At 58.5% G+C, this 15431-nt stretch overlaps 1 protein-coding gene across 6 annotated transcripts in view; it reads right to left on the bottom strand.

Annotated features, from left to right (window-relative positions):
* HDAC7 (histone deacetylase 7) overlaps positions 1–15431 on the bottom strand; it is a 36527-nt gene that overhangs the window by 12471 nt on the left and 8625 nt on the right. For 5 of the 6 annotated variants that reach the window (XM_043885985.1, XM_043885944.1, XM_043885965.1 and 2 more), the window contains 11 exons: positions 7704–7754; positions 4274–4461; positions 4085–4175; positions 3663–3774; positions 2755–2870; positions 2460–2585; positions 2044–2135; positions 1761–1856; positions 1442–1622; positions 1062–1258; positions 657–830 (listed from right to left, as the gene is read on the bottom strand). In XM_043885985.1, coding sequence (XP_043741920.1) covers positions 657–830; positions 1062–1258; positions 1442–1622; positions 1761–1856; positions 2044–2135; positions 2460–2585; positions 2755–2870; positions 3663–3774; positions 4085–4175; positions 4274–4414 — 1326 coding nt within the window. In that variant the 5' untranslated portion in view covers positions 4415–4461; positions 7704–7754. The remainder of the gene's footprint in view (positions 1–656; positions 831–1061; positions 1259–1441; positions 1623–1760; positions 1857–2043; positions 2136–2459; positions 2586–2754; positions 2871–3662; positions 3775–4084; positions 4176–4273; positions 4462–7703; positions 7755–15431) is intronic. The other variant, XM_043885974.1, reaches the window with a different exon arrangement.

The raw sequence follows: 15431 nt of genomic DNA, 5'->3' as shown, positions 1-15431 counted from the left end.
CCTTATAAACAGGGGAAGTTGGGATACAGACGTGGACAGAAGACCATGTGCAGACCCAGGGAGAAGGCGGCCGTCTACAGGCTGAGGGAAGAGACCTTCCTTCACCGGGCTCAGAGGGAACCCACCCACCAACACCCCGAAGTCAGACCTCCAGCTTCCAGAACTGTGGGGAAAGGAACACCGGCTGTTTAAGGCACACACTCTGTAGTACTTGTTACGTGAGCCCCAGCAAACGAAGACGCCATGGCTTGACTCGTGCATTTGAAGGGCCAAGCCCAGCTCTGCCCCACCTCCTGCCCTAGCACCTTCCTGGAAACAGTACCAACAATCACAGGGGAGAAGTCCCAGAGCGGGAATGCGTGCGGCTCTGTGAAAGGCCAGTCTCACCACCGGAAAGGGACATGGCTTCACCCTGAGGCTGGAAGGCTGCTGGAGGTGCACGTACATGTATGTGTGGAGGAATGCACGTATGCCTATGTGTGAATGCATGTATGCCTGCGTGTGTGTCTGTCTGTACCTCAGTGTGGGTTTGGCAGGGGACCCATGGTCCCAGAGCTGTCCCCTGCACTGACATCCTATCTCCCTCCCTTCCACCATTACGAGGCCCCAGAGTCTCCTGACTCTACCTTCCTAGAGGCCCCTGGGCCCAACCATACCTGCTGGTGCTGCTGGAGAGGAACAGGGCCTCTGGCCTCCTGCTGCCCATGGCTGGACTCCCTGTGTTCCAGGCTGTCATCCCGCAGCGGCCCCACGCTCCCGCCGTCCGTCTCGAGGTCCTCAGCCGAGGGTATCTGCCGCAGTCGGGGCTTCTCACTCGGCTTGGCTGACCTCTGGGGGTGGGGGGAGATGTCTACTGAGGAGACATGCTGTGGCATGTGGTGGGGAGTGGTGATCGGGGCCAGATCGTCCTGCATCCCGCTGGGACTCTAGTGATCACACAGCCCTGGGCCCCACACATCCCCCCTCTCGCCCTGTCCCTCCTGAGTCTCCCTTCTTTCAGCCCCAGTTCAGGGGCCCAGTTCAGCCACCCCTCACTGCCTCCCCTACCCCGTTCCCCTCACCTTGATCAGCTGGACGTGAGGTTTGAGCCGCTCCAGGCGGGGCTGCAGGGGGCCCAGCAGTGAGGGGGCAGTGGCGCTTGGGGGCAGGGGCTCTGAGCGGGTCCGGCTCAGTGGCCGGTGGAGGCCTGATCCAGAGGGCCGCTCGGTGGTCAGTAAGGACTGGGCAAAGTGGAAGGGCAGTGGCCCAAGCCCGGGCACTGGAAAGAATGGGGTGGGGGCCATAAGGAGGGGACCACAAGGAAGAGTGGAGGGAAGCCAGGGTGGGGGGTGAGGCGAGCCAGGGACTCAGCAGCAAGACGCACAGGAGGACGGGACCCAGGCCATACTTGGCCCACGGCAGGGTGCTGGGATCCAGCCCTTCTGGAGAAGCTGGGACTCACCAGTCAGCAGAGGGGTGTGAGACACTGAGGGATCCAGGAGGAGAATGGGCTGCAGGCGAGAGGGCAGGGGGCCCCCAGCCTCGGGCTCCAGGCCATGGGGCAGAAAGAGGTGAGCATGGGGGCTCCCCAGGACTGGGCCCCGAGGGCCCAGAGTCGCATGGGTCCTGCGGTCACCATCAGCCTGCGGGAGAGTGGGGGGAACATCACTGGCGAGAAGACCCCGGTGGGGAGGACAGTGAAGGCCGTGGGGCGGGGTGTAGGAGAAGGGGTGGAGAGATCTCAGGTGCTTGGGGCGGGGGAGGGCGCCTCAGCCACTCACCCTGGCAGGGGCGGGCAGCCCCAGTGTGATTGTGGGCAGCAAGGCGAACGGGGCCAGAGAGGTCTCCTGCAGCCGCAGCCGCTGGCCCAAGAGCGCCTGCCATGGGAGCAGGGCAGGGGTCACCGGTTCCAGACCTCCACCCCCTGGCACACTTTCCCCAGAACCCCCCAGAGGCTCGGGTGGGGGCTGCCCAGATGCTGAAGCCCCAGCCTGGCCGGGCCGCCGGCTGAGGACCACTGAGCCCCGGAGATGCCCCGGGGTGCCCAGCCTGCCAAGGCCTTACCTCAGAGCCCAGGACGGGGTTGGGGCCATGCTCGCTGTCGTTGGGGGAGCTGCACCCTGATGCCGGTGTGCTGCTGCTACTAGGGGAGGAGTCTGAGGGTTGGGGAGAGGGGGGTGCACAGTTAGGAGCCAGGGGTGGCCAGGAGGGGACCAGGAACAAGCCCCTTCCGCGGTGGGTGGGCTCTGCTTCCTGCTTTCTTCCTGCCACCATCAGCCTCCAGCACCTCTGAACACTTGGTTTTTTTAAGGTGCCCCTTCTTCTGGGCAGACGTCAGATTAGCCAATAGAACAAGAGCTGGGTTCAGCCCCAACTCAACCCCCGGCAAGTGTGTAGGGCACCCTGTGACAACCACCCACGGCAGCCCTGGGGGAGGGCACCGGGCCTGCCCCCCACCCACCCACCCTGCCGGGCCTCACCGCCGAGGGTTTCTGCTGGCCGCCGCCGAAGGCTGGGAGGGGCACTCTCCTTCCGGAGTAGCGGGTTCTTCCTCCGCTCTAGGGACTTCTTGGGCTTGTAGCGCAGCTTCAGGTTGGGCTCGGAGACTGCAGGAGTGCCGGGGTGACTCGGCGCACGCCCACCCCGTCTCTGCCCTAAGCCCTCCCTTCCAGCCCTCTCTGAGACAGGCAGGAGGAGGCAGTGCCCCCTCCCTGACTCTCCCCCAAGGCTCTTCCCCTTAGCCCTCTGGAGGTCCCTGCTGGCCTGTCCACGCACCTGTCTTGCGCAGAGGGAAGTGTTCTGGGGGGTCGCAAGGCAGGCTGGGAACAGGAGGCAGGAAGCTGCTGAGCATGGAACGGGCAGCTCCCTCCGTCTCCAAGGGCTCCAGAGTTCTGCGGAGGGAGCACCAAGGCTGCTTCAGAGGAGCAGGGATGCCCAGTGGCGTGGCAGCCACCTCCTTCCACCCTTTGGGACCTGCTGGGGAGGCGGCGGGGCTTCCCAGGTGGCGCTAGTGGTAAAGAGCCCCCCTGCCAATGCAGGAGACATAAGAGATGTGGGTTCGATCCCTGGGTTGGGAAGATACCCTGGAGGTGGGCATGGAAACCTACTCCAGTATTCTTGCCTGGAGAATCCCATGGACAGAGGAGCCTGGCGGGCTACAATCCATGGGGTCACAAAGAGTCGGACACGACTGAAGCGACTTAGGATGCAGGCATGCTGGAGTGGAGCAGCCAGCAGGGCCAGGCGGAGTGCATGGCCAGCAGGAACAGGGGCCATCTCCAGGGGGCAGTACTGGGCCACCCATCCTGATCTGTGCTTAGGAGCCAGGGTCCCAGACACAAAGGGAGGAAGCTGTTCTAGGAATCTGGATATTTCTGTGCTTAGGGGAAGATACAGAGGAGAAAGTTAGCGTGGTGTGTGTGAGAGAGTGTATGTGGGGGAAGGAGGGCTTGTAGGGAAGAAAGGCCTCAGGCGGGGTGAGGAGAGATAATTAAAGGCCAGAGGAGGGCAGGTATGAGCTGGGAGAGAGGGTCGGAGGAAAGGCACTAGGATTAGAGGTGAGGGGTGAGGATAAGGTGAAGGACAGCTGAAAGCAGCGGTCTGCGTGTGCTGTGCGCTCATTGGCGGACACCCGGAGGGGGGCGTGGCAAGGACACAAGGGGGCGGGGCGGAGAGGGAGTTACCTGTAGGGAACGCTGGGGCTGTTAGGATGGACCGTTCTCTCTAGGGCCGCCTGTTGTTTCTTCAGAATCACCTCTGCCAGCTTCTGCTTGACCACACTGCTGGCTACGGCACCTGCAAGGGCGGAAACCATGAGTGGTTCGGGGGGTGGGATGGACGGGGTGGGCTCCCTGGAACATTTTCTGCCCATTGCCCTGATCACGCCACCCCCTGGAAGAGGCTTCCCAGAAGCCCTTCATGCAACAGCCAAGCCTAAGGCTACACCCCTTCTGTGAAGCCCACGGGCCTCCCTTCACCTCCTCCCGCATTCACCCGCAGTGCCTAGCAGGCAGAGAGCGACCCCGACCGGGGCTGGCACCGTCCTTCCCCGCCCACACAGGGGGCCGTGGACACGCCGGGGGGTGGGGGAGGCTTCCATCCTTACTCCGTTTGCTCTTGTCCTTATTGAGAAGCTGCCGCAGCTCTTGTTCCTGCTGCCCCATCTGCAACTCGGGCATCGGTGTGTCCATTGAGAGCTGTGGGGAGGGGGCGAGGAGTTGAGGACAGAGGTGGAGGCTGAAGGGAGGGCGGGGCCGGGTCTGGGCTCGAGGCTTCGTGGGGGCTCTAGCTTTACCCGCATGGGCTCTGCCGAGCGCTGGGGCTGCAGGCCCGCCAAGAAGAGGTGGTGGTGGAGGCGCTGGGGGTGCTGCAGGGCCAGCAGTGTGGGCTCCGGAGGGGGCTCCACAGGGGGCCGCTGGCCCACCCGCAGGTCCATGGGCTGGGGCTGAGGGCCTGGCGTGTCTGCGCGGGGCCTGGGCCAGCCTGAGGGCACACAGAGAGGGCAGGGTGAGTGGGAAAAGACCCGCAGGTGAGCGGTTACCTAATCAGCCTCCTTCAGACTCACTTGACAAGGCCAAACACCCTCCAGGGGCCTTCCCCTTGGGGGCCCTCAGCACAGTCCTGCAAGGTAGGTATTTTCAATTCTGTTTCACCCGTGAGAAAGGAGGTCATATACACCATGCCGTTAGTCTATCGCTTCTGGTGGTGAGCTGAGCCTTTTGACCCCAAGCGTAGTTTTCTACTAAGTATATTGCCTCTCCAGGCCACAGCTGGGGGCTGGGGGATTTAGGAATGGGTTGAGGACCCTTTAGTGATACATCCTGGGCCCTGACCTCTCCTTCCCTTCTTCCCCCCTGGAGGAGGATTGGACACACATGCCCTCTGATTAAACTGATCTCAAAAACAGCAATAGGACAGGCGGTTCCCTTTGATCTGCCTCCAAGCCCAAAGGGCACTCCAGGCCCTCAGTCACCATCCTCCCTATTTTATCCCAGGCCACAGGATAAAGAAGAGGTGCCTCAAACCCACAGCCAGACCTGGCCAGCACCCTAGGCCTGCACAGCCCATGTGCCCAGGGAGCTCCCGGGTACCCTCATGCCAGTTCCGGGCTGGGCGTGGCAAGGATGGCAGCTACAGGGCCTCTTCTTGAGTGTCCCCTGCGCCCAGGCCAGGAGCACCCTGCCAAGGCCATGGATGCAGGGGCTATATATAACCAGTTGCCAGACTAGGTCCCCTGCCAGCACCGCCAGCTTGGCCAGGCTGCGCTCAGCAGCCAGACATTCCCAGTTATCCTAGAAAAGAGGTCACAGGTGGGGCTGGGAGCAGGTGACAGCACACAAGCAGAGGAACATTTTCAGAGAGGCTTCCTTCAGCTAATGCAGTGCTGGGCATCCCCTATGGGGGCAGCCATAGGCTGTCTTCCAGGCCTGAACTAGGACTGGAAGGCGCTGGGGCAAAGACCAGCCAGGGACTCAGGAAACGCAGCCTCCAGGTCCAGCTGAACCATTATCTTAACATCCACAGCACATGTGCGGACTTGCTGCAAACCCTTTCGCCTCATCACCCTGGGGCCCTGGGAGGGAGCTACTACTATTCCCACAGGAAGAAACTGAGGCTCAGGTGAAGGGACCTGGCCAAGGCCACCAAGCCCAGGGCACAGTGAGCTCAGGTTCTGTCCTGCTGAGACCGGCGCTCTGGCTCCATTTTCCCATCCACTTTCAGGAAGTCGCCTCCCCTGCCTCTCACCCCAGGATGGGTTTCTCACTAGAGTAAGGCAGAGGGGCTTGCAGTAGCGGGTCAGTAAGTGGTACCCGCTCTTATATTCTCTGACTGTGCGATGGAGACGAGAGAGGAGCAGAGCAGGGAGGTGCCTGTACAACTCTCTGGATGTCAAGAGACCAGAGCGGGCAGCTGGGCACCCAGATGCTGACAACAGCAGGCAATGCACCACTTTGATGTCCCCACCTCTTGCTCACGCCTCCACTCAGAGACCCCCAAATTCTCATTCTGGGTTGAGTTTGGGCCTCTGATGCCATTGCAATTCTGCCCCAGGAAAGGTCTCAGTCCTCTCATGGCAGGTGTCCTGGCTTCCTGGAGGGACTCCCTCAGTGATGCACGAGGGTCCTCAGCGTAGGCCCCCTGGACTTGCGGCCAGCAGCTTTGGCCACACAGACTGGGAGCAGCCCTTTCCTCTCTCCCGGCACTGCCTCAGCCTCCAGAGCACAGGCTGCTGGGAAGGTGGGAGGGGCTCTGCCTTCAACCCTGGGAACCCCTCTCAGGGTGAATTAACATTTGAGGGTCTCCACAGTCTGTTGCTAAGCTGGCCTCTCTCCACTTTGTCTCCCACATCTGAACACAGACCCTCCACCTCAACCATCAGCTCCCATCTCGTCACAGCCCACGTACCTCCTGTCCTCTCAGCTTTTGCTCACAAAGTCCCCTCCCTGGTGCTGTCTTCACCCCTCCATTCCACTTTTCTAGATCCTGCCAGACTTCCAAGCCTTGCTGGAGTCTTTCCGCTTTCCTGAACCCAGCCCAGGGTCCTGTGTCCAGCCCTCCTCTGAATTTCCATCATGCTGGTGGTTCTGTCCCCTGAAAGCACTGGCAAGCCAGGTAGCAAATCCGAGCTAAGCTCCAAGGGCAAGGACTTGGTTCTCCCTATTGCTCACTATCCCAGCACCTAGAACTAGGACCTAGTACATGACAGGCACTCAGCAAATATTGTCTGAATCAAAAATATATCCCTATGTCCTCTGTGCCCTGGAGTAGAGATGGAGTTCCTTCATGCTTCTTTTTCTTTTTCCAATTTGTCTTTCAATGTTTAGATAATTACACAACTAGGATTAAATGACAGTAGGTGGTGAACTCAATGTTTCTTGAATGGATGGATGAATCCCTTAATCAGCTGCTGCCTCCTTTCACACAGATCACATACTACATTCTACCATTATTTCTCTTTTTGTGTGTCTCATCTCCCCAGGTCTGCAAGCTTTTGACAGCTAGGACTGGAGCAAAGAGGACGTGCCCTTCCTTTCTCACTGCCCTAGGCTGGGTGTCAGGTGTGGAAACTGCACCCAGAGGGCCCTCAGTGGATCTGGTTGAAACTAAGGACAAAGCAGCCCTCATCCAGTCCAGCCTCCCCCACCCCCCGCCCAACCACGGGCACATCCTAAACCATGGGCACCCACCCGCTCCTCGCCCAACACAGCCTGACTGCAGTGGGGTTGTGGAACGCTGAGAGGATCACAGATGGGGGTCCTCGACCTCCACCAAGCACCACGAGGCATCTTCCCGTCCTGCAAGGGCTGCTGTGCCCACCCCGCAGGGTTGGCGTGAGGACCACAGAGCCGACAAACAAGAATGCACCCCCTCCCCAGAGCCCCCGAGGCAGGGATCTGAGCATAAATATTAGCTTCCTACTTGCCTTCCTGTTTCGCTGCCCCAGCGCGGACAAGAGCATCCTGCCTTTCCTTTTCCTGTTGTGCTTCCCAGCTCTGGGGCCCGCCTGGACCCAGAGTTGCCTCTCTTATCCCCCACCCTTACCTCTTCCCCACAAAACCCCAACTTCGCCCCCTCCCCCAGGACCCCAATCTCCCAACTCTCCGGCCCATCCTCCAGCCACCCTGCTGAACCACCTGCTGTCCTTTTCAGCTCCTCAGCCTCCTTTGTCCTCTCCAGCCCCATCTTCCACTCCCCACCACACTCTCCCTCAGGCATACTCTTACCTATGACGGGGGCGCTGGAGCAGGGGGCAGCTGGGCTCACCTGGGTCCCATCTGTACAGAGAAGAGAGATGGAGTGAATCGGCTGCCAGGAGAGGAGGGGCAGGGGAGGGAGAGGAGAGAGGGCTAAGCCAGGCAGGCTGCCTGCCTGTCCAGGAGGCTCCACTCCAGCCCGAGCATGCTAAAACCTGGCACCTCCACCAGAAGCTAGCCAGAAAGTCAAGACCCCACCCCATTCCTTTCCTCGAACTCCCATGCTGCTTGAGAGTGATCCCCAGCTCCATCTTCCTCATCCAATCTATCAAGTGGCTCAGATATCTCTCTCTATTGGAGCTCAGTCCTGGACAGGAAACTTAGGTGTTTCCAGTTTACCCAGCAGTGTCAGCCATCCCTGAGTTGCCCAGCCTTCTCTGGGCAGCCAAAGCAGGCTCCCAAGGTTGGAACGGGAAGGACAGGGCTGGGGGTGAGGCGTACAGCAGGCTGATGAGGCTGCTTTAAGGACGCCTGGAGGGAAGGGAAAGGGGGAGCAGGACTGAAAAGGGAGCTGGGCCCCCCTCCACAGTAGGGGAGGGATTAGGTCGTAGCCTGGAGGTCAGGTCAGATCTGATGGGAGCTGTGAAGGGGCTGGTCTGGAATGCATAGCTCGAGGACCCCACAAGAGGAACTCCTTCTTCCTACTGCCCCATCCTGGGTCTTGCAGCCTCTGTGCCCCCAGAGAAGGGAATCGCTCAGCCTTTGTTTCACGGATAACCTGAAAAAAGAAGTCTTTCCTTCTGGAAACGGCCACCTCTCCTAGACTCCTAGGTTCAGCCCAGGGCCCCCCATCCCACCTCCCACCACCATCTAGTTCAGATCCCATGGAACCCCATGGTAGGGCAGTCAGCAGCAGAGAGGCCTAGGGGAGCCCAGGGGCTGGCTGGGGTGGGGAAAGCTGAGTCCTGAGGCCACCTTGCCCTCCTGCTGTCCAGCTCAGGGCAGAGGGGACAGAGCTGGAGACCAGAGGCCTCCTGGAGGGGCAAGTGGTGGACACACAGAAGCCCTCCTCAGACCAGATTTGGGGCAGAAGCGGTGTTTTTCTGAAGGTCAGCTGGCAGGCGCTGCTATGTGGCCTAAGGGCAACCTCAGTCCTCTTTTAGAAGCTGGACAAGTAAAAGTCCCTGCAGGCAGGTGCCTGTCGGGGAGAGGCTCCTCTGCGCACAGACAGACTCCCACCAACTGCCCCCAGACACTGCCCCGCACCCCGGATGATGACATTTGGTAGGGAAATGTCGCTCCACCTATTCAAATGTGGCCTATCCTCTCAAGTCCAGCCCAAGCCCATCTCCTCAGGAAGCTCCACCTGACCTCCCCTGGCACCCATTCGGTACCCACCACCTCGACACTCCAGTAATCGAGGTCTCTGCAGTGCCACTGGTAAGCTATGACCATTGGCTCCTAATGACTTGCCGGGCACATAGCAGGCTCTGTTAGGAACCGGTGACTCGAACACAATGACACTCTCCTGGCCCCATGCCTAGGACATGGCATGCGTATCTCTCAAGGTTTGTGAGCCTCAAGGAACAGGAGTGCGGGAGGCAACCTCCCCTCCCCAGGATGGGATAGCCCCCCACCCCAGGGCTCTCTCAGGACCTTGTTCTCCGAGAGAGGCTTCGAAACTAGGCTCCTGGCTGTATGTCCAGAGACCGTAGAGTCCTGTGCCTCCAGCCCCTGCTGCTGGGAACTGTCCCCTACAGCCCTCGGTCCCTGCCTGAGGGCTGGCCAGCAGCACGCACTGTGGGGGCACAAACAGCTTCTCTGCACCCCACTCCCCGTAACCACGGGTTCCGGACACCATGCACCCTCTGCAGAGGACAAAACTAATGGCCCTGAACTCCACGGTGTTTGTTACGGGGCTCAGAAGAGATGTTCTGTGATGATACGATGTAAACTCTGTTTGGAAAATCTGTGTGTATGTGTGTTTTGCCTACCAACAGGAGTGTGTTTCAGAAGCAATGCCTGCAAAGAGCTCTGCTTCTCTCAAGCCCCTGGGTCCATGCTGAGAGACCAGGGGCTCATAAGAGCCCAGAGCAACAGAGATAATTGCTGGGGAGCAGCTCTCCTCTGTCCCAGAGAGAAGAAAAGGCACCCGGTCAGCGGCTGACCTGAAACCACAAAGTGACCATCTGGCATCTCAGACTTGGGGATGGATTTGGGGGCCCTTCTCATCAGCCCCTCTCACAGTGCTATTATCACTAATTTGGGTGCCATCAGGAGTGAAATGTGGGCTTCCCTAGTGGCTCAGATGGTCAAGAATCTGCCTGCAATGCAGGAGACCCGGGTTTGATCCCTAGGTCAGGAAGTTCCCCTGGAGAAAGAAATGGCTACCCACTCCAGTATTCTCGCCTGGAGAATTCCATAGACAGAGGAACTTGGAGGGCTACAGTTCATGGGGTCACAAAGCGTTGGACACAACTGAGCGACTGACACTTTCACGAGTGGAACACAATCAGAAGTGAATGGACCCAAGGGAAGGAAAACACAGGATAAGTCTGGCCCTTCTCCACATTGCTCCAGGCCTGTGTGGACAGCTTTCATTTCTGGAATCCTGGGCACTCCCTATTCCTACCTTCTTTGGGGGCAACTGCAGTCAGGCTGATGAGACCATTTACCTGGTGCTGAAGTTCCCATCTAGTCACCTTCCCCAACTGGATACCTGATCTTACCCAGAAATTCTGCCCCAGTGGGTCTGCCCCGGCCCTCAGCCACCTCCAGGGCAGACACAAATGCAGCTCTCCCGTCCCTGAGCACCTGTACGAGCTGGCCTCCCACTCCTCCCTTGTTTCCCCTTGGTCCTCACCTGCCCAGCAGATGCAACTAGAAACCTGAGCCCAGCCTGGCCACCTGCTCGCCCTGGCGCTGCCAGTCCTATGTCAGGGGAGGGCTTCCCCAAGAGCACCGCCACCCACAAGCCCCCTCCGAATGCTTCCCATGTCTTTGTCAAGGCTGTGTCCCCCTCCCTGGTCTCCTGAGGAGCTGAAAAAGGAGGAGCAGGCAGACCCCTGCCCTGCGGGCACAAGGCGAAGCCCTGGGTCCAGGGCTGACTCTGCCCCCTCCCTCCCCCAGCCCCCTCAGCTCAGGGCTGCTTCCCCTGACAAAGCTTGACTCCGCAGGGGACTGGCAGAGAAGACAAAGCTGGGAGTGAAATGGCCAGGAAGGTCCAAGAATCAATAAACAGAAGCGAGAACGTCAGAGTTGCCTGACTGACACAGAGTGAGGACTGCGGTGTATGTTAGGAGCTGATGAGGCTTCAGAGATTCTGCAGGCAACACTCACTTCCCAGAGAAGGGAAAGAGATAGGGGAGGTGGGCTAGGTCACAGTCACCCAGCGGGTCAGCGGTACCACCAGGCCAGACCAGCGTGGGGAGGAAAACCCAAGAAGTCGATCCCAAAAGCAGGTTCTAAGTACCTCTCGGTGAGGACACTGGTCTCGGCTCGAAGGGGGTGGAAAAGTGGATAAAACCTGGCTTTCACTTTCAGGAGTTTCAACTCTAGACAGCCCACAATTTTTTAAAAATTGAAGAGTATATGACTTGTAGACACTAAAAACATTTCAAAGAGCCCCCCAAAGTATGAAACTAGAAGTTTCTCACTCATCCAGCTCCCTAGGACTTCCTTAGACTCAACTCCATTTAACAGTTTCTTATGTCCCCCTTCCAGACATTCTCTTGCTACTTACTAATTCTATTGCTCATGATCTTGGCACCAAGCTGCTTATTACTCAGATTTATCCAGAACCTAGTGTGCAGCAAGCTGGATGGGAACTCCGGCCCCATGAAGTGTAATAAGTGAGGGTCCGCAGCACGGAGGACGTTGTCTTTGAGGTTAGATAGACCGGTGTTTACACTCCAACGCCCTCAGTGACCGGCAGGGACAGCCAGGGACACGCTGCAGCCTGGGCAAGGCTTGGTTGTGCCTCTGAAATTCGACGATAAGAATATGGACCAGGAAGAGGTCATCTGAGATGAGCGACGCTGCGCGTGAAGCACAGGGCAGATGGCAGGTACTCCCTGGTGGGGTCGTGATTCATACTGTTTGCCCCTGAACACACCTGCAGCAGCCCTCTGGCATAAGCATCTCAGCATCTGGTCCCATCTGCGTTCTCCCCTCGTCTCCCAGTCCACTACCCCCAGATGCACTCCTGTCCAGTCTCTTATCTCCTGACTCTCCCAACACAGGCTCTTCTTTCTTCTCCATCTGAACTTTTGTAAACTAGCAGTTTATTATGCGCCCTGCGCTGGCTAATTCATCTAACCCTGATGACAAACCTATACGGTGGTAACTATTTTTATCCCTATTATATAGATTAGTCAACTGAGGCCCAGCAGTATTAAATAACTCATCTGGAGGCCCATAACAGGGAAGTGGCTAAGCTGGGACTTCAGCCAGACAAATGGGCTCTAGAATCCATGTTCTCAAGCAACACTGGCGGCTGTTTCTCCCCAGCACCTCCACTCTACAGGCTAGTGGGCGGACAGCGAATGCAGGACCTGGCTGGGCACAGGGAAAGATAAAAATCACGCAGCTCCCAGGAAACCTGAACCAGCGGGGACAGACTCCAGTCCTGCTGCAGGTTAGAGGGCGGAAGCTGCCTGCCCCATCTCTAGGCCCCAGTGAAGACAGTCCTCCCAGATCACAGATAGATACCAACTGCTGACTCTGCAGATGCCATGCCAAGCGATGATTTCGGACTATAGGTGGGAACATGGGCTGGCAACTGACAAGGCGGGAACTTGGATGAGCACCGCCGTCATCTTCAGAATCTCGGGTATCCTCCCTTGTCCCTTCCTTAGATGCTCCCGAGGGCCTCTGAGCCTTTCTCATTAGCGTCTCAAAGCAAGCTCCACCAGGCAGGCAGGAAGGCGGGCGGGCCTGGGGCGGAGGCTCCCAGGTGAGCAGCCTGGGACGCGGGCCTGCCCAGACAAAGGCCTCCAGTCAGGCCGAGGCGGGGGGCCCAAGCTCTCAGGCTCCGAAGCTGTGCGGCAAGCAGGAGGCTGGATGTGAGGGCCGAAAGGCCGGCCCTCCACCTCCGCCTCCGCAGCAAGCATGCCCCTTTCCCCGTGCCTGGGGCCCTGGGGCAGCTATTTTTAGCTCTTGACACCTGGGTATTTTGCAGCCGCAGGATGTCCGGTTTGGAGTCTCTTTCTGGGAATCCCACATGCGGCTGTTGTAAACAGCCCCACGCAGCGGTGGCCTGCGCTGGGAGCCGGCACCCCCCTTTCTGCTCTTTGAGATGAATCAAACAGGAAGCAGATGTAACCATGGCAGCGGCAGCTTGAGCTCCCTGGGGGTGGGAAGGCGTCCTCTCTGGCTTCTTGTCCCTGCCCCGGGGTCCAGTCCCTTCTGTGGCCTCTCCTGGCCGATGGAGACCACCCTGAGGCAGGGGAGCTGGGCCTTTCTGAGTCCTGAGGGGCTGGTTCCTGGGACTGGCGCTCTCTGGGGCATCTCACTGCCCTCTGGCAAGAAAAAATGGGAGTCTCTCCAAACCCGGCCGGCTCCCGGGGCCTTGGGACCACTACTTTAGTCCTCCCTGGCTATCCTGTGTGATGGTGGGAAGGGGAGGGCAGAACCACTTGCTCAGGGTGTGTGGCATCGCTCAGCAGCAGGCTCCCCCCAGTCCCAGGCCAGGCCCCCTCGTCCAGACTGCCGTAAGTTTCTCAGGTCCCAAAAGGCCTCGGAAACCAGAGTTGCCACTTACCCTCAGCCCTCTGCTCCAGAAGCGCCAATCCCTGAAATAGGAAGTTCACCACGATGTCTGCCCACCATCTGTCTTTCCTATCACAAGCAAAACAACCTGAGCAGTCAAGATGGGGCCCCCATCTGTAATTCGGGGAGAAGAGCTGAGTTTCTGTCAAGCTTCTGCCTTTGTCTCTCCCCCTCCCCCACCCCCTGGTGCCCCACTGAGACCAGCTGCTCCCTCTTAGCCACCAGCCCCAGCCAGTCTTTCTCAAGGGCCAGCGCTTGCCCCAACAGGAAGCACGGTCACCGCCCTGGGGCTGTCTCAGAGCTGCTCCTTTCTCCCCTCTGAGGTCTGTGTTCACGCCCCGCCCTCACTGATCCCTCGGCTCCTGGGCCCCCCTTGGCCAGACCCTGCCTCCCTCCGAACCCCATTTCTGCCTCCCGCCGGTTCTGTCTCTCTCTCGGCTATGCCCTTCTGGCTCCTCTCACCCGTGCCACCCACGAGGACACTCAGCCCACTCCAGAGACTGCCAGCGAAAAGCTTAAGTTATAATATTAATACCAATCATTATTATTTTATTATTACAGTAATGAGTAACATTAGTAAGGATCAACAACCATGTACTGAATGCTTACTGGGTGCTGGTTACTGTGCTAAGTACTGACTTGGACTCTCGCATTTGGTCCTCACAAGCACCCTACAAGGTCAACACTGCTACCATCCTCAAATCACAAAGGAGGTGACTGAGGCTCAGAGAGGTTACGGAACTTGCCGAGGTCATACAGATGGTAAGTGGGGCTTCTGGGACTCCAGGATCAAAGCTCATAATCACTACACTGGTGTGTACAATGAGCCCCACCCACCGAGGTGAGGTGAGGCCACCTGGGGGTCACTGGACAGAGTGTGGTCCCAGCATCGGAAGGCCTGGGCGTGACTCACGTGTTCCCACAACGCCGGCACTGCGTCCAGAAGACAACAACAAAAATAAAGACTGGACCATCTCTGCCTGTGCCTCCAAGAGGCACTCCCTAACCCCAGCTCCACTTCCTTTTTCATCCTTTTCATTTTCCCTGCTTTTTAAATGTACTTGTTACCATTTTATCATTTCCTGTAAGCTGCCCCCACCCCCAGGGCTGCCTCGGGGGACCAACGCTGTGTGAAGGCCCTCTGGAAACCGTCAGGCCCTGTCTAAAACGCAGGTTACATAACCCAAGCAAGACACCCACAGAGCGGCTACTCAGGAGTGAATCCCCAGGGAGAGGATGCTCTCTTCTTCTCTCTCCCTCTCTTGCCCAGGCCTTACACACTCGGGCAGGCCATGGGCAGGGGTGGAGGGGGCCCCGCGTGCAAAAAAGAGCCCGCATCCTCAGGGCTTCCCTGGTAGCTCAGTGGTAAAGAATCTGCTTGCAGTGCAGGAGACCTGGGTTTGATCCTTGGGTCGGGAAAATCCTCTGGAGAAGAGAATGGCAACCCACTCCAGTAGTCTTGCCTGGAAAATCCTATGGACAGAGGAGCCTGGCGGGCTAGTCTATGGGGTCACAAGAGTCGGACATGACTTAGTGACAGGCTCCTGGGGGCTAGGAACACAAGCAAACAGCTGTCAGCACCCCTGGACCTGGATGTCCGGAGAGAGACAGAGATCATGGTGGAGACCCTGCCTGCTCCATGGCCTGGGGCATCACGGATATGAGTCCATGAATAGTAACAAGCTATGAATGCTGGCACTCACAGGATGCCACATTAATATTCATGACAGTTAAATACCAGATCCCCATCCCAGCTAAGCCCCGGAATCCCACTCATTTCGCCTGTTATTTTTGGAAGGTGGCGGGTAGATGCTCCAGGTGACACAATTCCCTTTTGCGGCCAGGGCTGCCCTTCAGGCTTGCTCAGCTGGGGTTTCTCCAGACCACAGATCCAGCTAGGGTGCGTGCACAGCTCTCAGGGAATTCAAATGCCTGATGCATGGTCCTGGGTACTGATTTGGGCCAACCAGCTCTCTTGGAAAATTTCTA

The sequence above is a fragment of the Cervus elaphus genome, chromosome 3, assembly GCF_910594005.1.
Source record: "Cervus elaphus chromosome 3, mCerEla1.1, whole genome shotgun sequence".
NCBI lineage: Eukaryota > Metazoa > Chordata > Mammalia > Artiodactyla > Cervidae > Cervus > Cervus elaphus.
Note: the sequence above shows the minus strand (reverse complement) of the source record. Positions and strands in the feature narration are given on the sequence as shown.